Source organism: Glycine soja, chromosome 19, assembly GCF_004193775.1.
Source record: "Glycine soja cultivar W05 chromosome 19, ASM419377v2, whole genome shotgun sequence".
In the NCBI taxonomy this organism is placed as follows: domain Eukaryota; kingdom Viridiplantae; phylum Streptophyta; class Magnoliopsida; order Fabales; family Fabaceae; genus Glycine; species Glycine soja.
Window position 1 is genome coordinate 49,918,873 of NC_041020.1, and position 25,375 is coordinate 49,944,247.

At 30.0% G+C, this 25,375-nt stretch overlaps 3 protein-coding genes across 9 annotated transcripts; 2 read left to right on the forward strand and 1 right to left on the reverse strand.

Annotated features, from left to right (window-relative positions):
- Positions 1 to 4,177: 4,177 nt before the first annotated feature.
- LOC114398174 (anthocyanidin reductase-like) lies at positions 4,178 to 6,714 on the forward strand. Of its 2 annotated transcripts, XM_028360335.1 has the most exons (6): positions 4,178 to 4,354; positions 4,879 to 5,051; positions 5,223 to 5,426; positions 5,772 to 5,852; positions 5,934 to 6,154; positions 6,380 to 6,714. In XM_028360335.1, the coding sequence occupies exons 1-6, from the start codon at positions 4,228 to 4,230 to the stop codon at positions 6,513 to 6,515; spliced, it is 942 nt and encodes a 313-aa protein (XP_028216136.1). In that variant the 5' UTR covers positions 4,178 to 4,227; the 3' UTR covers positions 6,516 to 6,714. The 2 variants fall into 2 exon arrangements, with proteins under 2 accessions (XP_028216136.1, XP_028216135.1); XM_028360334.1 differs by having other exon boundaries at positions 5,772 to 6,154.
- A 5,275-nt stretch (positions 6,715 to 11,989) lies between these two features.
- LOC114400088 (putative anthocyanidin reductase) lies at positions 11,990 to 14,591 on the forward strand. Of its 6 annotated transcripts, none has more exons than XM_028362360.1 (5): positions 11,990 to 12,347; positions 12,419 to 12,588; positions 12,664 to 12,888; positions 13,644 to 14,026; positions 14,286 to 14,591. In XM_028362360.1, the coding sequence occupies exons 1-5, from the start codon at positions 12,221 to 12,223 to the stop codon at positions 14,419 to 14,421; spliced, it is 1,041 nt and encodes a 346-aa protein (XP_028218161.1). In that variant the 5' UTR covers positions 11,990 to 12,220; the 3' UTR covers positions 14,422 to 14,591. The 6 variants fall into 6 exon arrangements, with proteins under 6 accessions (XP_028218161.1, XP_028218165.1, XP_028218166.1 ...); XM_028362364.1 differs by having other exon boundaries at positions 12,422 to 12,588; XM_028362365.1 differs by having other exon boundaries at positions 11,990 to 12,338.
- A 612-nt stretch (positions 14,592 to 15,203) lies between these two features.
- Positions 15,204 to 17,956, reverse strand: LOC114400087 (probable WRKY transcription factor 53). Its single transcript, XM_028362359.1, has 3 exons — positions 17,417 to 17,956; positions 17,177 to 17,305; positions 15,204 to 16,247 (listed from the first exon to the last, which is right to left on the reverse strand). The coding sequence occupies exons 1-3, from the start codon at positions 17,731 to 17,733 to the stop codon at positions 15,605 to 15,607; spliced, it is 1,089 nt and encodes a 362-aa protein (XP_028218160.1). The 5' UTR covers positions 17,734 to 17,956; the 3' UTR covers positions 15,204 to 15,604.
- Positions 17,957 to 25,375: the final 7,419 nt, after the last annotated feature.

Here is a 25,375-nt window from a genome sequence, read left to right on the forward strand (position 1 = left end):
CAGTTCAGACCTAACCTACTCTGCCTCCAACTCATGGGGTGCGTTCCTTACCTATGAAATGCGATAATAACCCATTATAGATATTTATAATAAGCTTTTTGTTGAATTTTAATCTTTAAAATTTAAAGTAAGTCCAATTATTACTCGTAGGCCTGTTGTCGTCTTCGATCTGTCCATCAAGGTTTATAGATCACAGTCACACTCCAAATCTTGTGGCGGGATCTAGAACAATTCAGCAAGGTCCATTTGTTGCAGTCACTTTGATTCAGTTTTGTGGAGGGGACAGAATTTTCACCAAGGTTTTAAATTGTTAATTTTCAACAATCAAAATTATTCTCCGTATTTCTCACACAATTGAGGTTTCTCAGTTTTGTTACAAGTAAAGGTGCTATACATTAGTTGTCTCCTAAAATTGTTGGAGGGCAAAACTTTAGAAAAACCAAACATTTGTTTTGATATTTGCTATCTATTCTTTACAGCAGCAGCTAGAAGGTTGAGAACAAGGGTCAAAATTTATTGGTATGTGTTTCATTGTGGTTTTGGTTTTAAATTTTTTAAAAATATTTTATAAAATTATTTTCAAAATTTAAATAATAGAAATAAGGGAAGAATATATATATATATATATATATATATATATATATATATATATATATATATATATATATATATATATATGTATATACACACACAAGGAAATACATGAGTAATATAAACCTAAAAGAAAACAAAAAATAAAAAAATTAGAGATGTTTTGGTTTTTGGTTTTGAAAACAATTTTCAAAACCCACTATCAGGAAACATTTTTTTTGTTTCTCTGTTTTTAAAACAGTAAAAAAAATTAAAATAAGGAAACAAACAGACTCTCTAAAGATATTAAAAAGAAAAAGGCAAAAAATAGTCTAAATGATATATAAATATCGCCTAAATGATAATTTTATGTTGATATATATTCTACACAATTCTTTATATACAGTGGAGATTCTTATTTTTTATTATATTTTAAAAATGTCTAGTGATTTTTCTTGTTAAAATTCGCTATATTATATACCTGTTTATTTTGTTTTTTTATGTTTATTTAGTGTCCATTTTAAGTTATATATATATATATAGAAAGAGGACAATTTTCTTAATGTCAGTGTCATATCTGAGATCGATGGTATATGTATATATAATAAATTAAAACTCGATCAGTGTTCTTCATTTCTCAGCAATTATGACTACCATATCACGATTTTGCATTTTTAAGCAACTGCATCCTGAGTCGTGCCCACGTCAACCACATAAATTTATACCAAATTTTAACGGCATCATAGTTTCGAAAGTTTATGTAATTGTTACTGCAGCTGCAATCTAGAACCTTAGCTTATATTATATATATGGTATTAAGTATTTTGTTCTAACTGGAACTCATAGCGTGATGTTTAAAGTTTAGGGTGTGCGTGTTACACGTCTTGCGAAAAGCCAGTATGTGTTCAAGACTATTCAACGAAACATAATTGTTGGCCTTCCTCCACCTCAAGAAATTTGGAATGTGCTTTTTAATTTTTGTCTGATAATTTGATGCAACTATATATCTATTTTTTTTTAGGCTTTGGTTTTTCGTTTTTATGTACAAAAAGAAAAAAAAGAAAAGATATTCAAGATTCTTCGTTGAAGTCAAGCTAGTTAGTAACCCAAAATTAAATAATGAAATAAAGTTAGCCAGTAACTAGTAAGTGATAAGAAATTAAAGTAACATGGTCACGGTCCAATAGTATTCCAATGCAAGAGATTCTTTCTACAAATGTATTGCTATATTATTTCATTACAGAAACCTACTTTCTCACCACATGGGAAAAATCGGCCAGCATTCTTAAAAACTTAAACTCTAAATGAACACATGCATGTTCCATACACGTTCTTAGATTAGATATCTACGAATATGATTCGGCCTTAGGTTTTGAGCGTCCTTTTTCGAATATCCTGGTATATCGATGTCACGTAATTTTTTATTGACAATAACACGTTTACATCTTGAATGAAAAAGAAAATAAAAAATTAATATAATATAAATTATAGGAAATCAAAATATAAAAATGTAAAATAATATTTTAAAAAATTATAAAATATTATATCTATTTATAATCTTTATTAAAGATTATTTTATTTATCTTAAAAACATTTTAAAAAAATTTAAAATAAAAAATACCAATTTAAATTAGTTTTCTTGATCGAGCTTTTTTTTTTTTTTTCTTGTCATGGATTCTCAGCGCGCGCACACACATTTTTGTTTTCTTGCCATGTAACCAATTCTTCACAATAGGTCTTGTTTTTTAATCCAGATTTAAATAGAAGGCTGTTGCTTTCTGCATCCCTGTACACATTACATTTTACATTCCGATTGGGTTATTCAGATTGGAGTATGGGAATGTTATGGGGTGCAGGAAGCAATAATAAGAGATATAGGAAGTTTGAGCCCAAATAGAATCCAGTAGGTCAAAGTGGGTATCAAGAAACCAATTCGCTAGCGTTTTAGTAATCAGGCGAATTGGCCCAATGACAAAATTTGTCCGCCATTAGGCCTTTGTTGAGCCTCTTCACAATAATGAAAACTATGTGGGCTAGCATAAAATCTAGACACCGTAACAAGAGAATAATCGATTTGATTACAAACTTGTTTTGGCTGGAACTTGTTTGTCATTTAGGATTTAGAAGACGACACTTATGGAAGGAGACATCATCTGGATTGACTTCTTTTTAATTTTCTGCTGTACGTTCTATCAGTACAAATAAAAACAAATACAAGAAAACATGGACTCTAACAAAGAAAATCCTGAGTATTTCACTCATTTTTTTAAGTCACTTGAGGGTTAGTTTTATAATTTTTGACTATTGACTTTTGACTATTGACTATGGAAATACCTTGATTCAAATGAAAAAAAAATACAAAAATACAATTAAGCTTTTTATTTTATTTTATTTATTTAGAGAGATTACATGTATATCTAATGAAAAGTAATTTTCTTCCACAGGAAAAAAGACCACTGCGGACAATATTATTTTTTAAGTATTTAACGCTAAAGTATTCTCAAAATTGGCAGCATAAACAACTGTGAAAGAAAATTGAAATTTTAAATTCTTGAAGGATAACGATAAGAAGAGAATTTTAATTTCTCACATTTTAGAAGGAAATTGAAATTTTAAATTTTTAGTATTTAAAATTTTGTTTTAAAATTCCAAAATTTTAAATTATTCCTAAAAAACACCCAAATAATGAATTCTAAATTACAGAAATTTAAATTCTTTGATAAATTACTTTCCTCAGTTAAATTTTTTTATCCAAACACACTCTAAATTAATTTTGCACCAATTAATTTATGCACTTAGAGACTTCAATTTGTTTTTTAAAAAAACTTAGAGATTTCAGTATGGTCTTCTAAATCAGGAAAATGTCATAGGAAAAAAAAGCAGAAATAGAACAAAAAAAGAATAATTGAATGGCTGCCGAATTCCTTGTAATGAAGAGAAGAAAAGACAAATGAGCTCTGCTACAATTTTGGATGTATACTCAATTATTCTAGAAGCGAAACAACGAGGTGCCGTCCTAGAAACGTGATTTAAGTAAACAAAAGAAGAAATTAGTTTTTTTTTTCCTATAGGCAAAATTAAGCAGAAGTAGTGCATCATATTGTGTAACAAAAGCTAGGTACAAAAAAATTCAGAGAACAAACATATATATATATACACATAATCTCTCTGCCAGGTTGAAACCAAACAACGCCAAATCCCTTACTTCCTTTGAATTATTCCCTAAAATACTACTAATTTCCTTTTTTGTTAAAATCATTTTGAATTTTAAAAGATATTTCAAGCATATTTTTTTTTTAAATGTTCAGTAATGATATTTTCATATTATATTCTTGAAAATAATATTTTTGAGAGTAAAAAAATATTATGGGAAAGAATTAAAAGATTAATTTGATGATTAAAAAAAGATGTCGTAAATTTAAATCTTTTCACTAATAAATTAATAATTAACTTTTTTTTAAAAAAATCCATTAAACAAACTTTCCCTAATAATTTGACAGTTGACTCACATAATATATTATTAATTAGAAATGTACGGGAAATAAAATAAAAAATTGTAGAAAATAACATGAGAGTTGATGTGAATATATAAATCTGGTGGTACGTGGAAGGTGAGGAGATAAGGAGAGTTTGGAAAACAGAAGGCTAAGAGAGAATATGGAGAGTAGTGAGGGAATTAGGTGTAAGGTATGCGTGACCGGCGGTGCTAGTTACATAGGCTCTTGCCTTGTCAAGAAGCTTCTGCAAAAGGGCTACACCGTCCACTCCACCCTCAGAAACTTTAGTACGTACTCCATCCTCTTTCTTCGCCCTCCACCCTATTCCAAATTTATTATTCTCTCCAAATATACAGTTTCATAGAGTAAGGCTTTGCTAAATTTGTATACCAGACAAACAAAAGCTTTTGGTAAACTTTCACATATTTTTTTGGACAGAAGATAAATTTTTGCATAAAACAAAGTACAAATATTATAACTTTTATATGATTCGTATCGTATTCGTCCTTTCCAGCTAGCCAACCAACTTGGTTATCAACGTTGTTAATTTAACAACAAACTTGTCTTTTGATGACCAATATGATTCGTATCGTTTTCCTTTTTTATATAACCTTTAATTATATCTCGAACAAACAATTCTTCGCTTGCATCGTTTAATTTGCTGATCTTGGTCATGCACTAAATAATTGGCATCTAGCTGTTCTGTTATTTAAAAATTTGAGTAATATATATATATATATATATACACCTAACTGCAAGGTCTTACGCTTAATTGAACAATGAGTAATTAATTAATTTAAATTCATTGCAGAGGACGAGTCAAAGATAGGCCTTCTGAGAGGGTTGCCTCATGCTAATGATGAGAGACTGGTGTTATTTGAAGCAGACATATATAAACCAGACGAGTACGAGCCAGCAATTCAAGGCTGTGAGATTGTCTTTCACGTTGCTACTCCCTATGAACATCAATCGGATTCTCTGCTGGTTGGTTAAATAAACATCAATATCAATGCAATTGGAGTATACTATATATTTTGACCAATTTTTCTTAGGAATTTAATCACCTATATATGTTGTGCTAATTTAATCACCATATCTGTATTATTAATTGAAGTGAGGATTAATTAAATATTGATGGCATACATGCATCCATAGTTTAAGAACACAAGTGAAGCTGCAATAGCGGGGGTGAAAAGCATAGCTAAGTATTGCATTAAATCGGGAACGGTGAGACGGCTAATTTACACTGCCTCGGTGGTTGCTGCTTCTCCGCTTAAAGATGACGGCTCTGGTTTTAAAGATTTCATTGATGAAACTTGTTGGACGCCTCTCAACCTTTCAATGGGGACTCTTCATCAGGTATAAATTAGAAGTAAAAAGTAACAACATTATAAATAAGTGAATGATAGTAACAACTTATTTGAATATAGTTTTTTTTAATAAACATAAAGAATGTGTTTGGGTGTCAACAAAGGTGGGTTGAGTTGATAAGAAATGAACTTATCCTACACTGATGTGGTTTGATTTCCGCTGCTGAGGTGAACATCTTATTAATGAATAATCTTTTATAAGTACGTATTGAACCTTAAGGTCTAGTGAAGTCTTTCTGGATCTCATTCACCTAAATTTTTCTTCATTAAAATATAAAAGAATGTATTTGGGTCTTGGGTAACAGTTTTTGGATATTTGTTCTCAAATTTTCAGTGGTACACTGATTCGAAGACACAGGCTGAGAGAGAGTTGCTGAGTTATGGAAGCGGTGAAAATGGTGGGGGATTGGAGGTGGTGAGTTTGGCTTGTGGCCTGGTGGGAGGGGATACTCTTCTGAGTTACACACCCTTGAGTGTTACATTGCTTTCCTCTCAGGTACAAGACAATGAAGCCGCATACCAGTCTTTGAAGTTCTTAGAAGAATTGGATGGAAAAATCCCAATAGTTCACGTTGAAGATGTCTGTGAAGCTCACATCTTCTGCGCGGAGAATCCATCAATTAATGGCAGATTCTTGGTTGCAAGCTCATATGCATCATCCGCAGAAATTGCAAATTATTATCTTCAAGCCTATCCCGAATTCAATTTGAACCACAAGTAAGTTATCACTACTTTCTATAAAATTAATTATATGCACATAAAAAAACGATACGGAATATGATTAAGTGTATGTTTGGATTCATATTAGTTAGTTTCTCCAAAACCATGCTGAAACACCGATTAATGTGATCTTATATATGTAAAGTTAATTATTTAGTTGGAAATATGTAAAGTTAAGCTTTACTTGCTTGAATTGAAGAGTATTTGGTAATTGGTTTTTAGGTATTTGGAAGGGCCAAAAAGGGATATAAAATGGGCGTCAAGGAAGCTGACAGACAACGGGTTTGTGTACAAAAATGACCTGAAGATGATATTGGATGATTGTATCAGATGCGCAAGAAGGATGGGCGACCTCTAGTTTTTTTAATTCTGAAAGCTTGCATGCGGATCCTCTCAAGTTTGGAGTCCTTCTACAATCTGCATCCTTTCTTTTGCAAATTCCATCCACTGCATTAATGACATTTACGGTTATTAATAAATTTGTCCCTTCCAATATTATTTTAAATGTATCTATTATTTACTTTGACAGTGGAGAAACAGATTTTTTTTTTAATCAATTGATAAATTATGATATATATTAAAAAAAATTCAAGTCTCATGTCAGAAAATAAGATAAAAATAAAATATATAATTAAAAAATAATTTTCATTTTATTAACTAGTTTTTTAGATTGAGTTAATTTTAAACCCACATCTTAACGATAATATTATAATATATTCTAGATTCATATATAATGACATGATTTATTTTCTAATGTATAATTTGTATAACGAATACCATTCATTTATTATTTTTTAAAGATATTATATTTTAAAGATAACGTATTTTAATTATAATTTATAATTCTAAATTACAACTTACATATTATTTTTATATTAAAATATGGAACATTTTATGTTTTACAGTAACAAAATATCTTCTAATCATGATTTGAAAATAGGTTATTTTATATTAGACTGTACTTCATAGTGATAAAAAAAATAGACTTTACTTTAAATAGTCTAATTTAATTATTTTTAAATTAAATATTAACCTAACATTTTTAAGATCATACACAATGAACTTCTTTTCTATAAACCTCTTTTAAGACCTTAAATTACTTTTTTTTAAAAATGGACTTGTCAGAAATTTTATTTGAAACTTATTTTATAATTTTTTTGAATGTCAATAAATTTACTCTTTAATAATAATGGACCTATATAAACTTTTAGATTGATTAAAAAACTCTAAATAATCTAAACCTTTAAATATATAATTTCAAAATATTATAATAAAATATTAATGTGAAAATTATTATTGTATTTTTATATTTACTAAAATAAATTTTCTTCTATTATGGAACATATCAATTAACTGACACAAAATTATTTCAGTTTTATCATTAGTCTTGTGTTTGAATTTTCAATATATAAATATGTTAAATTATTAAATAAAAAAACTGTCATTCATAAAGTTATTTAATGACTCAAGTTGGAGACGGTAAAAGTTAAGAGAACTAATAAAAATAACTATAGTTCTCTCATAATTCCTTACAATTTTAAAATATCTTCTTTGGTCCCTACTTTAACCAATTTTGTTTTATAAAAAGGTCCTAATTATGCATGTGATCTCTCACATATGAAAATTGTTGAACACATATGGTATTCGATATGTGGCTAAATTGTTAAAGATTATTTGAGTCTAAAAAAACAAGTGAATCGATGTTGAACCCGATAAACATGGGGAATGATCATAGAAAAGTATTAAAAAATTACAAATTTATTTCTTTTTAACACACACATGCACATTATTTTCTAATTATATTTAAATACAAACTAATTTAGATATGTCTTTGATTAGGCGAATCCACCTATTTGGTGGGTTAGATGAGGTGGATTAGTACAAATTAATGGACTGAGTCATCTAATCTACCTATTCTTTTTTTGCGGACTAGGTGAATTAATTGATAGATTCAACGTGTTTTGTCATTCTTACTTCAAGATAATGGTGTATATTGTTAATATATTTCTTCTAATGTATATTTTTTTTGTATGTAATATATTTTGTTGGATTTATTGTCCTTTCTTATAGTTGAGGGATTCCTTTGTGTCGTTTTTTTTTATAATGCTGTCTTACTCTTACAAATAATCTTTTGAGTTGAAACATATTCTTCTAATTTTTTTGGTTTAAGTAAATTGTTTTATCTTATCAAGATAACTAGTTAGTAAAACACATTTAACGGTTTAATGATCATTTCCTCTAACAAAAGAAAATAAATGAAGGAAACTTGAACATAAGTCACGATGGACACTTTTGAAGTCCAATAATCTTAGCCACATTGTTTATAACATGTTTATGTTGCTTAGGTTTAACAAAAAATTAATTGAGTTAAATAGAAGTACAATTTTGAAAATTTCAGCAATTAAATGTAATGAAATTATTTTTAATTAGAAGACTAAAATCAATATGATTAATATTTGAAAGACTAAAATCATGTTTAACCCTTTTAAAAATATAAATCACGCAAAATTACGTTTGCAGATCTCATTCAAACAGTCAAAATTTAAGAACATAAATCTTTTTAATTACAAAAAACAATAAATATGTCATTCTCAATGTTATTTACTTGGGTGTTACTGATATGTTTAGGAAGTCAATAGAGACCTAATTGAGAGAACTATATCGTACATCCAATCTTAATTACTTAGAGACTGAAGAGGGTAACCTTCCAAAATGGATTTTGAATGGCTTGAGAAGGATTTAAAGCCAAACCTATAAAGTTGGTGAATTGAATTTTTTTTTTCCTTTAAATCTTTAACTTGTAGCAATTTTGGGTTGACGATTTTTTATGTCACACTTTTCCAACCATGTTGGTCCACCCAGATGGTTTTTCTAACATTAAAAAATGATGAGGATAAGAAAGGGAGAAATGCGATATATTATAAAATTTTTATTAATAATTTATAGTAATTGGCTTGAAATCTGTAAATTAATTAAATAATTTTTTTTTAGGAAAAAGATGGAATAAATTCGCTTGCAATGTCATCCACTGTTGTCCTTTCTAATGACCAATTTGGTGTTCGTCGTTGGACCACTTTGGATCTTGAATCTTGATTCCATGCACATGCTTGGTCCATGAATGATGATGGTGTGTGTGAGTCATGGTTTCACGAGGTACCATGGTTCCAGGTAGGGTCTCGTGGCTGGATGTTGGCACACATGACACATGGTTTTCACAACTATCAATAATCAATACTCTATATGTAGTACAACTTAAAAGAAAGCTACAACAGAATTTGCCATAATTAACATTTTCTTGAACAGTAGACAAATAAAACTTTTATAGATTTGCCCTTTATCAATGCTGTCCCTCTACTCTAGCGGCAAATATTGGATGAGTTTATTTAATTTTTTTTAAATAAGTATTTTTTTAAGAATTTGAAATAAACAGAAAATTATTTTTTAAAACAAAAGTAATTTAAACAAACACACTAAAAAAAAAAAATCAAAAAATTACTTATTTTATTAAAATAAATACTTATTTCAATAAATAAATTTACCTATAGTCAATTACAACTAGCTTAAAGCGTTCTACATTTAATAAATCTTAGTTTTAAGATATGAATTGTTGCCTAAGAAGTAAGAACCTAAAAAGGTTGCATGCTGCACTAAACTATAACTGTCAATCACAATTTGAGAAAAAAAACGAGATTATAAAAATGTACCATATTTATGTTAATTTTCTGTTGAGAAGACATTTCAGCCACACATGAAATCACTGTAGGTAGTCAAAGAATGAGAAAAATAAAATAACAGTATAGCCAAAGTGGGATGAATCCAGTATTTCACTATAACCAAGGTGGGATAAATCTAGTATTTCACTCTAGTCCAGTACAAAAATGTCACTTGAAGTACCAAATAATGCTTACTGCAACCATGAAAATTGAAAATCAAAACTAGAAACATACATGGGACGTCTGTAACCGTACAGAAAAACTGTATCTAATTATATATATGGAATCCTTAATAGATGAAATAACTTTGGCTGACAAATGGAAAATTGCCCATGTAATCGTCATATAGTAATTCTGCAAATAATCAAAGCTCAATGGGCGCTGACCAAATGGAGCTTGCAGAGCAGGAAAAAAACATGAAGGAGAATCCAAGTGAAGCTTGATTTTTTGTATTGAAATAATTGTCTCTGTCGGTCTAGAATGTACTTCGATGATTATCGATCCAATGAAGCCTTTGGACGCACACCAGAAGATCACCTTTCAGACTGTGACTGCACACTGAAGCCAACCCTTCCTTCAAATTTACAAATCCCCTTAATTTTTTTCTGAAAAGCTATAAATTATGTTTATTAAATAATAAAATGGATATAGGAGCACAAGACGTGCCAGTCTCCATCATCACATACGTACATCTCTTGAAATCCCCTCAAATTGATGGTAATTCTAATCCTTTCAAAACCCTTATATGTATTTTTATTTTTTATTTGATTTTTAAAATTGTTATCTAATTATCGACTTATCCTACACAAGTGGCAGATCTACAAAGTAGACACCTCGTCATATTAATCCATGTGGGAAGGCTAATGCGTCAAAGTTAATGTGATGTTAACATTTAACGGTAGGAACTAATTCTTCTTATGAAAAATAAATAAGGGACCAAAAGTTTTTGAAACTTTTTAGAAACTAAAAACAAAACTAGTTATATTTTGAGAGAATAAAAATATATTCAAGTATAATATAATAAATAAAACAACATTTATTAGATCAGTTCATTTTATTATATTTGAATGAAGGCAAAGAGTGACCAACCAACATGTTAATTCCAATAGAATTGAATTTGGATTTCTTAGACAAGGTTATCCTCAAGAGTGACGATAAATATTTCACACCACGGTGAGCTCAATAATGCAAACACCGAAACTTAATAGCATTTCATTTGCGGTATGTAGGGATACAATAATGAGTGTATTAAAGAGTGTTTTGACATTGTTTCTAAGCGAGGATAACAACCCATAACTAGCATGAACCTTATTAGAACTCTCAATTAGTTTGTTAGAGTAATTAGTTATAGTTAGATTCCTAGCTGTCATCTAACTAACCAGACTGATTGGTTATATAACCAACGCATTGTAATAGTTTTCCATTCATAAAAATTAGAAAATGAGACTCATCTCTATCTTTTTCTCTCTGAATTAATATGGTATCAGAAAAAAATCTTTTCGCAATCAATCCTTCATCGCATGCATGCGATCTCTTCCATCTGATCTTTGATCGTTCTTCGGTGTTTCGTTGTTCTCTGATTTTGTTTCCTCCAAATGGCCCTTCTAGCTCTGTTTTTGATTATTTGTCTAAAACTACATGAAAAATTAATTGAAAATTAAAAAATTAATTAAAAGCCGACAAACTAACTAGTAACTTAAAAATTGAAAAATTACTTTATTAAATTAAATGTTTGATAAAATTAGATGTTGAAATAGTTGAAAAGTAAAAAATGATAAAAAAATAAAAAAATTATAATTTATTTTTTTAAAAAAATATAATAAAAAAGATGAATAAATATATTGGAGATTAAAATGAAAAAAATATATAAAAAATTAGAAACTAACGTCTAAGAAGAAAAAAAAAACGCTATTAAAAAACACTACAAGTTACAGAGAAAATACTAATTGACTATTGATGAATGATGACTGGCTTTTCATTTAAACTTGTCCGTTAGTAAAAAAAATAAAATTAATTGACTATTGACTATTGATGAATGATGACCGGCTTTTCATTTAAATATTATATTATTGTAGAGGATCGTGATCCGGTTTATTTTATGTTAATAAATTCAAACTGAATCCAACGAAAGACTTCATGTATCTAGCCTAACTCTTAATATATCACTAGGCTTGTAAAGTCTTGTGGGGATGAGTATTACAAGACAATTTAACAATTGATGCAATGAAGAACATTAAAAAATGAAGATAAAATAGTGTATCTTGCAGCCATGATTGGGAAAACAAGCCATAAGCATAGAGTTTAATTGAAATCTATTGTCAGTTGAAACTGAGTAGTTATCAGTGGAAAGATGAGGGAAGGGTGCAGCAAAGTATGCGTCACAGGAGCTAGTGGTTACATAGCTTCCTCTCTGGTGAAGAAGCTCTTGGCCAAGGGTCACAGCGTCCATGCAACTCTCAGAGACTTGAGTTTGTATAGTATTAATATTCTCTCTGCACGTATATACCATGATTACCATTCGTGAATTTTGATTTAGAATTCGCAATAGCAGAGAACGAGTCAAAGGTGAGCCTCTTAAAGAGCCTTCCACAATCAGAAGGGAAACTGGTGCTGTTTGAAGCTGATATTTACAACCCAAATGACTTTGACCATGCAATTGAAGGCTGTGAGTTTGTCTTTCATGTTGCTACTCCCATGATCCATGATCCTGGCTCCCAGGTTTGCCTCTCAAGTCTCAACCATATCACTCTCTTTAAAACAACTTATAATAGATTTTAATTTTATGAGTCATAGCAGTACAAGAATACTTCTGAAGCGGCAATGGCTGCGTCAAAAAGCATTGCCCTGTCTTGTGTGAGAGCAGGGACGGTGAAGCGTCTCATCTACACCGCGTCTGTTGTTTCTGCTTCTTCTTTGAAAGAAGATGGGAGTGGTTTCAAAGATGCAATGGATGAAACTTGCTGGACCCCTCTAAATGATTCCTTGGCATATGTATACCCAGATGATCCTTTTTATAAGGTTAGTTCCCAAGTTTCATTCTTGATTTTGTTTGAAAGAATTTGGATTCACAGTTCTCCTTGATCTGATATCAGGGCCGCGTAATTTCTTTTTTTGCATACTTTAGGACAATACATTACATGGACAATAGTTAGCATCAGAGATCAGCATGTAACATAAGCCCATGTGCCTGGGATATAAGCTTTATTAAGGATTTACTTCTTAGAGAGGTTTTAAAGTAAATTTATCTCTGTAGGTAGGATAAATTTCACAATACAGTCATTTCTTCATCTATATTCAAGGGATTCGGCTACTCCAAGGTGAATAGTAATTTCTATAGAAATATCGAAAACAGCAATCCAGTCTTATTCAATTTACAAATGATTGTAGTACATGTATTATATAGCACTACGTGAGATTGCTTAACAACCACCACCAACAGCAACATTAGAATAAATAGGATCTAAGAATTTGAATTTAAACTTCTGTTACAAATTGGATCTAACAGCCGTTACAATATGAGATAAACTTAATCTAATTGATAACGCCAACAATTTCAGTGGTTAATGAGAAAATCAATTATTGACATTATTGATATTAGGTGCACGTGAATTAATAGATCAGGAATGTATTAAAATACCATCAATTGATTTTCTTACCAATGATTGAAATTACTTATCTTACCATTGCTCATTTACAAGAGCCAAATCCAATTCAGAGATATAAATGTCCAAATGTTGACTTTATTGTATTGGTTTTTAATCTTATATTTGAAGGACTATACTTATTCAAAGACACTGTCGGAGAAACATGTGTTGAGCTACGGGAACGATGAAAATGGTGGAGGATTGGAGGTGGTAACACTCCCTTGTGGGCTAGTGGGAGGCGACACCCTTCAATCTTCTACACCCGTTAGCGGAGTAGTTTGTATCGCACAGATCATGCAAGATGCAAGGGCGTACATATCACTCAAGTTCCTAAAGAAATTGCTGGGGAAAATTCCTCTTGTACACATTGATGATGTCTGTGAAGCTCATATTTTCTGCATGGAAAGTACCTCGATCAGTGGAAGATTCTTGTGTGCAAGTTCATATATTTCATTAGAAGAGATGGCTAATCATTTCGCTCTTCATTATCCAGAATTCAATGTGAAACAAGAGTAAGTGGTTGTTCTTGATTATTGCTAGATGTATTATTTCCTACTCTCTTTTATTTTGTTTGATTTTGAAGGAACCAACACAAAGGACTAAATGGTAGAAATTTTTATGAAAAGAGATTTTAAACAAGCACATTTTCCATGGAGTAACTTTAAGCACGATAAAATCAAATTTGAACATGATTATGCAGACTTAGAATATACAAATTAAATTGTCTTCCTTTTAGTTGTTTACAGTTTTCATCTGAAAATTACATTTCAGATATGAAGATGAGCTGAAGAAGGATATCAAGTGGGCCTCAACAAAGCTGTGTGACAAAGGATTTGTATACAAATATGACGCCAAGATGATATTAGATGATTGTATCAAATGTGCAAGAAGGATGGGTGATCTCTAGTCTCCATCTACACCCATGCTTGCCATATCTGCTTGTAATACGATATATAGCAGGCGTCTGCCTCATTTCTTCTCGTTCCCTATCCAAATGTTATTACCATTGTTTTTGTCATTTTGTTAAAAAATAAACTCAGTTTCAAATCAATTAGAAAAGTGAATTAACTGAGACTATGAGAGTTTCCAGTAGAAAAAAGAAAAAGGAAATTGAGCAGGGTTGAAAACCTGGATCATAATGGTCTAAGACTCAGTTTGATGGAATTTGGCTATGCTAAACAGATGAATCACAAAAACAACTTGTTTTGACTCTTTATCATGTGACAGAGACACAGACACACATTTTGCTTGCCGGTCTGATGGAGCACCACATCCTTTTATGACATGTAACATAACCAGGGAAATGAATTCCATGCATTCACGCAGTCATAAATTCATATTGTTAGATGAAGATAGAATGACTTGCATTTTAAATGTATATTTCAAGTCGGATTTACCATGAGAAAATATAAGCCGTCTTATCTTAATCAAACAGTTATGATTGACTGAATACGTGAATTCTGTGACATTAAGGAAATCTGGGTCCTACATATATCATTAGGTGGAGAGGTAGAGGGAGGCCATTTTGTTGTGTAGAAAATAAAAGATCATGAAGATATAAGGTTGGCTTGGTAGTGAAGGGAGAAGGGAGGGAGGAGCGATTGTGGGTTCGAATCCTCCCGTTAACAAAAACTAACAAACTAACAATTAATATTTGATGATAAAAAAAAGATCATGGAGCCTAAAGTGTTGGGCTAAAAGAAGACATATGAGATGATGCATTGACCATTGATCACAATCAAAATTCTAGACAACAAAAATGAGATGAGAACTCATTTATTTCAGAAATTCCAACCCTGCTTGAACCAAAAGAAGACTAATGAACCAATTACAAAAGTAAGAAAACGGTAGACTACAGCAACAAATTATTTACGCATTACATCCTAGGTGAAGGTACATTACATACAGGAAAACTCTCCAAACTTGCATGACAGGGATGTTTCATTGTCTTGATTTATCAACATGACTTATGATTACCCTTCCATAGTCAGGATCTACGACTCACCAGTTAATCCGGAACAGACTATGGCTATGCTGTTCTTAGTTCTTACTCTCTCTTTAACTATCTACGTGGAACTGCAGGGAAGTTCTTATGAAGAGAAAAATTCAGGAATGTTGAAAGGGAAATCCGTGTCAAAATCCCCTTTATCAAGCAAGATATCCAAATCCAGGATTGGGGACTTGGTGACTGAAGTTGGGGCTGAAACTATCTCAGTGATATCAGATTCTGAGGTTTGTATGTTTTGGCATAATAGTCCAGTGCTGTCCAAGTGGTACGCTGACAAACAGAAAGGGTTTGATTCTGAAGTCGCTGGTGATAAGAATACTGGAGAGAAGCTTTCCATGAAATGGTTTTCAAACATAGTCTCGGGTAACATGTTGTCCTCGTTTTCTGATCCAATTGATGGAGAAGGAAAGGAAAACCATGGGAAGATATCCTCCTTGGTTTCCAATTCCTCTGTTTTGACTTTAAGCTCTGTTTCAAAGGTGAAAATCACCTCAGGGGTTTGTTGTTGTATTTTCTCTAGAAGTGGTTGATTCTTTTGAAATTGATTTTCTCCCAAACATGCCTTGATGTTTGATGGGAATGCCTTGTTTAAATGCTTAGCTTGCGTGCATGTATGTCTTCCTCTGTAGGTCACCTCAATTGTTGTTGGGTCTTCATCTGACCTTTGAACTTGTTTTGTTGCTAGACACCCTTGTACATTTCTATGTGTGCATCTGTAATATCCTCTGCAATGCAAACCACTAGTTAGTCAATTTTTTTTTTTTGTAAAACTAGAAAATAACTTTTTTTAAGTTGTTAATATAAACATTAGATTGGCAAAGTTAGTGTGTTCCGAATGACAAATAAAATTATTAGTAGAAACCCCTTTTGTTTTATGCCTTGAAATGGAAGCTTGAGAAAAAAAACCTACATTCTTTTTTGGCAAATAGACATTGAATAAGAAATTAAAAAAAATTATTGAAATACATAACATTGCGTTATTTATGATTTTTTTTCCTACTATTATGATTTTTACAACAAATACTTTTTTAGTTACTGGAAAGGTTCTAGTAAAATATACTTCCAAAAATAAATAAAAAATCAGAAAAAGGGGTATTAATGACCTATTCTTGTCTCCTCACTCATTATCTCATTATGAATTCGATTTGCAATTTGCCAATTTGCATGTTATTGCGTTTACTTCTGAATGGGGGCACATGAGCTGCCAAACCCACATCCAACATGACACTTTGCAACAAGTTGTTCCGCTTGATAAGAGTGTCAGGTTTCTCCAGTGTACAGATGGAAGCATCCCTCTTGCACCACTCACATAACTTCATTAATATAACTCGACAAATTTAACAGAAAGCACTAATTTGGATTCATTTGTAAATGGCTGACATGGTCTTTTGGATAAGTTTACAAATTGCAAATCATTTTAAAACACTGGAGGGACTATAACCATTAAAACAAGCAAAGCGAACGCATCGCACATGCATATTTATTTCCCTCATTAAGCATCATTAGCTAATTGGCCAGTGGTTGTTCATTTAGCAGATACCTAAGGCCACTGGTAGAGACTAAACTATGTTCTCATGCTTCTAATCAAATGCTAATTAAACTTGTTTAATTTATTACAAGAAAAAGTTAAATGGGAAAAGAGCTTCAATCTAACCTTGGAAACTTAGCTCTGAGAATATCCTTTTGGCCATATTTTCTCCAGCTATATCCATCATCCAATGACCCTTCAAGTCCTCTTCTTGAGCAAATCTTCACTTGCTCGGTCCATCTGGGCATGGTCTTTCTGCACTCCACAAATTCAAAAGAGCCCCAGATATTTGAAATCAGAACACAAGCCTCAACAAATGACACACAAGTCACAAAGAAACAAGATCTAGGTAACTTATGACATTACCTTTTCTTGAGGGCAGCTTTGTGCTCCAATTCACGGTCCACGACCTCACTTCTGGGGCTCCCACCATTTGTAAAAGAACAATGGGAATCCATGATGTTGCCACTGGTGGTCTTGGCCTCTCCCATAATAGAGCCCCAGTTCAGCATGGTGAGTGCTTTCTCATAAGACAAAAGTATTTTCTCAACAAACAATTCATTGGTTTGATGGGACATTGGAGAAGATGAAACCAGGTGGTTACTAAGCTGCTTTGTTAGTTCCTTTCCTTGGATTAGTTCATGGATCAGACTAGTGTGTTTCCTCTTGGTGCTCTCTTCCATTTTGTGAAAATGAACTAATAACAGCAACAGCAATGGAATTACTCTCCTAGCTTTAGTTGTAGCTAAGGCCTTTGGTTGCTGAATAGCTCTCAACAAGGGGGTTTTATCATTTTAAGAATATTATCCAAGGCAAAGTGAGCAACTGATATGCCAAATAAGAGGGTGCTTAAGTGAGGAGATATAAGGCACAAAAGTGGAAGTGAAGGTGCGTGTGAAATAGACATAGGACTTGCTTGGGGAAGGTGAGACGAAGAAGGATATATAAGGGTGAGAATTTGAATGGAAAGAAGATAGTTTTGACTGGCCAAACTGAATGAGTTTTCCACAAAGTGGGTCCAGAATAGTGGAGAGAATAGTACAGGTTTGAGTCTTTTATTTTGTTCTTTCTCTTTTATCATATAACTGATATAAGTGATTTATCAGTTTTATTTTTATTGATGATTTTCTAATATCTTCCTTAAAGAAATAGAGTTTAATATCATTCGGAAGAATATCTTATTGGTATAAGTTAGAGTCTTTGGGGTGAGAGTGATCTTTTTCATTTGATGTGCTGACCCTTTCAAATGACTAGTCCAACCCCTTGGGTGGGTCAAGAGAGAGCCTCACGCGTGTTGTTTCTCCCTTATGGAACGGACTCAGCAACTACATGGAAAGAAGACCGAAGATTCTTTTGTTGCACCTCATCATTTCCAATCCAATCACTTCTCTGTTGTATCTTCTTTCCTGTTTTGAACAGAAATGTTACTTTACTTACTAATGCACAATCTAATGTCATAACATTTTTTCATACTTACCGAGTAGATACAAAAATAAAAGTTGGTAAATACCCCATTACTGTTTGACAGGGTGTTAGTGACATGTTGAGAATGATAACAAAAACCTACGTAGAAAATTACCACACAGACTTATACCACAAACGAATATAGTCATTGAACTAGCCATAAGGAGATCTCCATGAAAAGGGCTGTCCAGCAAATAATTTAGAAACATATTTAAGTAATAATAATATACTTAATTAAGGATTATAGATGGTTAAGTAATTGAATTCACTGGGTGATTAATTGATTACCACCCCTATCTACGAGGGTTTTGTGGCTTTAGGCTCAAAGGAAGTGACATGTCTGGACTTGAATAGGACTAAATAACAGAAAGGGACGTATGTTGCTATCGTAATGTAATGTGCATCACATTGCTTAGGTTGATATTTATGCTCTAACGTGAGTCTCATCTCATCCCTGCTCTCCCCATTAATGGGTCTTTCCTTGGGTAGGTGTCTTGTATGAATTCTTGAATTTATCATATAAGAAAAATGAACTCTTGAATTTACCGAAATAGCTTAACCCGTGCCCCAAATAATAAATTACTTCCGTGTATACACACCAGTATAGTTTTTATTTCCTCTAGTCATATAATGATCATGTTCCGTAACTTACGCTGTCACTTCAGATAATCAAATCTAAGGATCTTCTAATAAATTTGATGTTTTTATTTTTTTTATTTTTAATTTAATGTTTTTATAAAAAAAAACAATTTAATTCCTAATCTTTCTGATCTTAATCTCTATACTTCTATTAAAGTAGTTAAGTTAGTTAAGTTTAATTAATAATATTATAAATTTAAATTTTATTTTAAAAATACTCATAAAATCAAAAGATGTAAACAGTAATTATATTTAACAACACTGTGTGCCATTCAAGATATGGTTTTTCTACCAATAAATATGAACATTTAATTAATATACTCTTATACGTTAATTAAGTTGGGATATATTTTCTCATAAAACCTTTCGACAAATAAATCAAACTAGTGTGAGATTGTTTTAACTTAAATAATAATAATAATGTTGCATTTTAGTCTTGGATATATCAAGTGGATGATAGTGGAGGATACTTCTGCTCTTTAAAAAAAATTAATACATTTTCTCTTGGAATAATTTAATTGGATAGTATCTTTCTTCAATTATGATATATTCAATTTTTTTAATTCTTTTATAAATAAATTATATTCATTTAAAATAATTATGCATATTTATTACAATTTTAATTAGTTTTTTTTCTTTTAAAGTTGCTTTTTTATATTTTCCATTAGGAGAGGTAGCTATATTCAATATCTAACCGTCACTCAAAAAAATTTGACCTTAGAAAAGAATGTTTGTGGAAAAAAATGCATTTTTATATATTATATGCGAATTAACTGAGCAGGTTTTTTATAATAGAAAAAATTAAATATTTTACATTTATGTGAATTTATATTTACAAATTTGAATTATAACATGCAAATTACTGGTATATGAAAAACACAAATCATATAACTAAAATTATCAAAACAGAAACATTGAAGAGTGGTAGTCGCAGGCCATCAAAATATTATTTTATGACGTCAACATGCAAATTAAGAATAATGACGTGCAAATTGAAATAACGAAACCTTCCCTCTGTAAAAAAAAAAAATCCTACATTGATCAACTGCAATACTAATATCTGCATGGAGGCCGCAACTGGATTCAATAATGGTAATGTTTGCACATTGAAGTTTTCCACGATGGTCTCAGCTCAGAAACGCGTTTGTACTCAATCAATGTTGATTAGCGAGTCACAAAAGTAACTGTGGAAATTTTATTTCTAAAGCCCAAAGTCCACAACGTGGACAATATTTTATTCGAAAGTTTAACAAAAATAGTAAAAGACTACTAGTACGTTGGTAATTACTAATACTACCTCCCTCCAAATATAGGTTGAGTTTGATTTAGGGAGAGAAAAAAGAAATTTTGTGGGTCTCATATGGACCTAAATATTTTACACTTAAATTTAATTCAAAAATTTATCTTCTATTTTTATCCTTTAAATTACACACAATCTTGTTATCTTCAAAAGAATCTTATGAGATATTTCTTTGTATCTTTTTATAACACTTCTTTTAAAATTATCTCTTGTATTAATTTTTTTTTATAAAAATGTCGTTAATGATTTTACATGGTTGTGAATTTTTTTTAAAAAGTTGTTAAAAAAAGAGTTATATTGAAAGTGATCAAATATGTTATTAGGTTTCTGATAGAGATTAATCATCAATAAAATTAGTAAATACTTTACATTAATATTATAGTGTTAAAAATAATGATTTTATCTCTTGTATATGTAATGACTCGTTGTCAATTACAGGGAACAAAGAACAAACTCAAGCAAAATATTTTATTTTAATCCATTTAAAGTTCTTTAATTAATTTATTTATGAAAGTATTTGTAAATTTTTCGCATTTGAAAGGTCAAAGGCTAAAATGCACAACACCAAAAGAAACTTTTTAGGTATATATACAACATCACAGTAACTTAAATATCCTCAATACATGCATTTAAACATAAATCACACTATAAGGATAAACTATATAAACTCTGAGCCGGTCTACTTCATACATAACTTTAAAGGGAAAATGTTAGGATTTTATTTCATGTTAGATTTAACTTATAGATAAGGCGTTATCCAATCATGATGCACTAATTAAACTATTATCCAAATCGTCTCCCAAACAAATAAATGAGGGATTTCATGTAATTTAATTAAGAATTAGGTTTTTGTTTTGTGATTATCACAGAATAAATAAGATAAAATAAATTACAATAAAAATTAAATGACAACAAAATAATTAAGTAAAAATAGAAATACTAGAATATACATAACAATATGTAAATAACACAATATGTAAAAATCATACATAAATCATAAATCTTAGAATTTACATAACAACACATATCTTAACAATCATCTCACAATAATCATCAGTTCATCAACCATGACATCAAGATTCAATCCGAACCAATTTTTTTGCATACTCCTAACCATAGCTAACACTTCCAACACATGGATGGTTACAAGACAAGATCATTATAAATTATCATCAATCTTATCACTATCACCACATTCACCTCATTAAACGATATTCACATCATCATCAAGAAATCAACCAACACAACTCAAGGCAACATCATTCAATATAATTATCTTATCATCAATATAATGCATTTCATCAACAATAAGAGCATAGATCAATCAAATCATATAATTATGCATCACCATACCATTATAACAACTTTTCACTTCATGTTTAAGGTTATCAAAATATCTCATGAGTTTTTGGTTACTATCTCCTTCATTTTCTATTATGCATTTATGACCTTCATAACTTATAAACATGATAAATAAATATATACTAACTAAATTAAGTTTATTATTGCCCCATTTGAGATCTAAGATAATTATTTCCAACTTTTATGTTCACACAAAGACCTGATTTATAAGCATACTAGGCCTAAAATTACAATATATATATGAAACTTTTACTTATTACGAACAACTTGATGTTTGTCCACTAATTTAATCATTTATAGAGTTATACATAACATTTTTAAGTGAAACTAAAACCATTATCTAGGATAATATTTAAGAAAAATACATATATTTAAATACTCAATATAAAATATAATTTAGTTAAATATTTATAAAAATATAACTTATTTAGGATAGTATTTAAGAAAATTATATATATTTAAATACTCAATATAAATATAATTTAGTTAAATATTTATAAAAAAATATAAATTATCTAGGATAGTATTTAAGAAAAATACATACATTTAAATACGTGATATAAATATAATTTAGTTACATATTTATAAAAATATAACTTATTCAGGATAATATTTAAGAAAAATGCATATATTTAAAAATATATTTATATTGAGTATTTAAATATATTTATTTTTCTTAAAGACTATTCTAAATAAGTTATATTTTTATAAATTAATATATATATATATATATATATATATATATATAAATTAGTCAAAAAAACCAATTTTTTTAAAAAGTTGTCTTTTGAAAAAAAAGGACGTTGTGTATAAAAAATAAAATAAAAGACAGTAATGAAGAAATTGATTCCTCACAAATTGATTTCTAAGTACTAGAAAAAGCAGGTGAGAAATCGATTTGTTTGTTACAGTAAAATATATGATCAATATAAATATTTTTGGAAATATATTATTTGAATAAATAATTAATTTATTTGTATTTTTTGGTGAAAAATTCATGTTATGTAGCATGGAAGTGATTTTTGAAACCGTTTTTAAGTGTTTAAAACTCTTATTTGTAATTGCAGGTTTGCAAGTCTCTTGTCTAACTGATGTTTGTGCCAAAAGGAATGCCCAAATAAGATGGTCTGTACTCCTAATGTCATTATGGTATATCAAGGCATGTATTCGTAATATGGTGTGTTTTGTTTGTTATATGACATTTTTATTACGTTCTCAAATAACCTCTATGCTGTTATGTTATATGGCATTTTCATTGCTCTCTCAAATAATTTCAATTGTTAAGTGTCATAAATTACTTTACCCAAGAAAATTGTATTTTTAATTATATTTAAAAATAATAAAAATACAATAATAGACTCACATTATTATTTTCATCAGTAAATGTTAATTAATTTTTATTAAAATACTAATAAAAAAGATTTGAATTCATTATCTCTCTTTTATTTTATTTTTTTAATCAACAAATCAATTTTATATTTACATATTGATAAATTCAGAATGTGTTCCCAACACACTACCATTGAGAAGCGTAGTACTGCACCACGCCATTCCAATCTGTCATGCAGTCAAACAATCTTGACGCACATGTCCCACCCTGATGCCATGCTTGGTTCAGTAAAAAAAAAGAACGTAGGCCCATCAATTCATTTGGGTTCGTGCTATACCAGTGGCCGGACTCCGGAGCCATGCTAAAGAGCTGAGGTTGCCGGTTATCAATGGAGATAATTTAGATGGAACCCAGGAGCATTGAAGACAACTCAAACTAAGTAGATTGAACGAGTCAAACCTACTAACCTTAAATTTTGCATATTTGCTCGGTTATTAATTTCAATTGAAACAATTATTCAAAAAGATACATTTAACTTAACTTGGTTAACCTAAGAATAGCTTACAGTAAACTATAAATAATACACCAACATTTAAAAATCAAGGTTACAAATCAACTAATAATAATATAACTCATATAGAGTAATCATTAAAGTATCTCAAAACATCATAATTATATTATTTAAGTATCCAACTATCTATAAGATAGGATCATCTACATATTAAAATAAGAGATTTTCTATAGCTGTGTTATATTGGAATTACCAAAATATAATCTTCATCATATACAATAGAAGTCTACCAAAAGATGGCTAAAATCTTAGATAAAACAACAAACCCCAAAGTCAATTACTCAAGCACTTGTGTATCCGAGGGAAAAAAAAAAGGATAAAAGACTTAGTGAAAACATAAAATACATAGGGACCATGAAGGAGAAAACAAACATAATACAAGTTTTTTTTTTTCATTTAAAAAGAATTGAAATGACGTTAAATAAAAGCAAAAACAAATGCAACTCACTTTCATGAAAACTAATATTTACTCCCTTGAAAATCCATTAGAAATATAATCAAATCAAAATCAAGAATATGAAACTTTACTCCAATTTAAAAATCACATTATCTCTTCGTTGTAGCAAACGGAAAAAATACGCTAGATTATCTCTTTGTTGATGTAGCAAAGTGTAACCAATCACATAATACATAATAAGAAGTCAATTCCACATTTAAACTACATTATCAAACCATAAAAGTATTCATCAAACCATTGAGGATCACAAGAAATCAAGTTTCGACCAAGTGAAATAAATACTATACTATATACTATGTTCTTAAGTACTCCTAGAAATCATAATCGCCAAAAGAACTTATTTCAAAATTTATTTGTTTTTCCTAAAAACAATTAAAAGTGTCGCCAAGTATATTAATTACTCAACAAAAAAGAATACAATCAATGTCTTTTAATACTCTTGGGAGGAGCAACGTCATATTTTCCATGAAATCTAGGTATTAAAATAAAAGAACAAAATATTACAAAATCTCAAAATTATAATGCCCAGAATTTTTAAGGGAACCATGATAATCTTACTATTTGGATTTCTAACACTTTACACACAAATCACTACTAATTTATAACATAAAAAAGTAGTCATCTAACTCAATGAATTATAAATTTACCTTAAAGAAATCAAATAGAATTTTAAAGAAATGATTTTTTCTTTACCTTGATCGCTTTCCATTGAGTGCTAGGTGTAGGAAAATGATGGGTTTTAGAGCAAATATGGAAAATGAGTGGAAAGTGAAAAAGAGAAAATGATGATGATGGGAATGGAGAAGGGGAGGTGCACTAGAGGGATAAAGGGTTTTGTTGTAAGAAAAAAGAAAGAAGAATGAAGGATCTGAAGAGGGGGGTTCTAATAAAAAGAGGAGGGAGGTTTTTTTTATTATATTATCTTTCTCTCCTAAGGGAAATGGTGCATTTCAATTTTGAATATTCTTAAACTGAGATTTCCATGTGTAAAAAAATTCAAATACCTTTTGGAGAAAAAGACTATCATGTGAAAGATTTTTTATAGAGAGAGTAAAGTGTAAAGTTAATTTCACATCAAATAAAAATGAGAAAGTTAAATATTATATAACTGAAAATAAAACCTATAAATTTGTGAGTTAAAAAATATCAAATTTATTTACATATCTTGTTTAATATTCCATGGTCAAAATCATTTTCCATGG

Bases quoted from the DNA above. Each gene is read 5' to 3' on its own strand.
- LOC114400088 (XM_028362360.1), top strand. From the start codon at position 12,221: ATGAGGGAAGGGTGCAGCAAAGTATGCGTCACAGGAGCTAGTGGTTAC. The intron at 12,348-12,418 runs GTATTAATATTC...AATTCGCAATAG, and splicing joins CAGAGACTTGAGTTTGTATA to CAGAGAACGAGTCAAAGGTG. The intron at 14,027-14,285 runs GTAAGTGGTTGT...ATTACATTTCAG, and splicing joins GAATTCAATGTGAAACAAGA to ATATGAAGATGAGCTGAAGA.
- LOC114400087 (XM_028362359.1), bottom strand. From the start codon at position 17,733: ATGGAAGAGAGCACCAAGAGGAAACACACTAGTCTGATCCATGAACTA. The intron at 17,306-17,416 runs GTAATGTCATAA...TGTGGAGTGCAG, and splicing joins AAAGCTGCCCTCAAGAAAAG to AAAGACCATGCCCAGATGGA. The intron at 16,248-17,176 runs GTTAGATTGAAG...TTTGCATTGCAG, and splicing joins CTCAGAGCTAAGTTTCCAAG to AGGATATTACAGATGCACAC.
- LOC114398174 (XM_028360334.1), top strand. From the start codon at position 4,228: ATGGAGAGTAGTGAGGGAATTAGGTGTAAGGTATGCGTGACCGGCGGT. The intron at 5,427-5,771 runs GTATAAATTAGA...TCAAATTTTCAG, and splicing joins CAATGGGGACTCTTCATCAG to TGGTACACTGATTCGAAGAC. The intron at 6,155-6,379 runs GTAAGTTATCAC...ATTGGTTTTTAG, and splicing joins GAATTCAATTTGAACCACAA to GTATTTGGAAGGGCCAAAAA.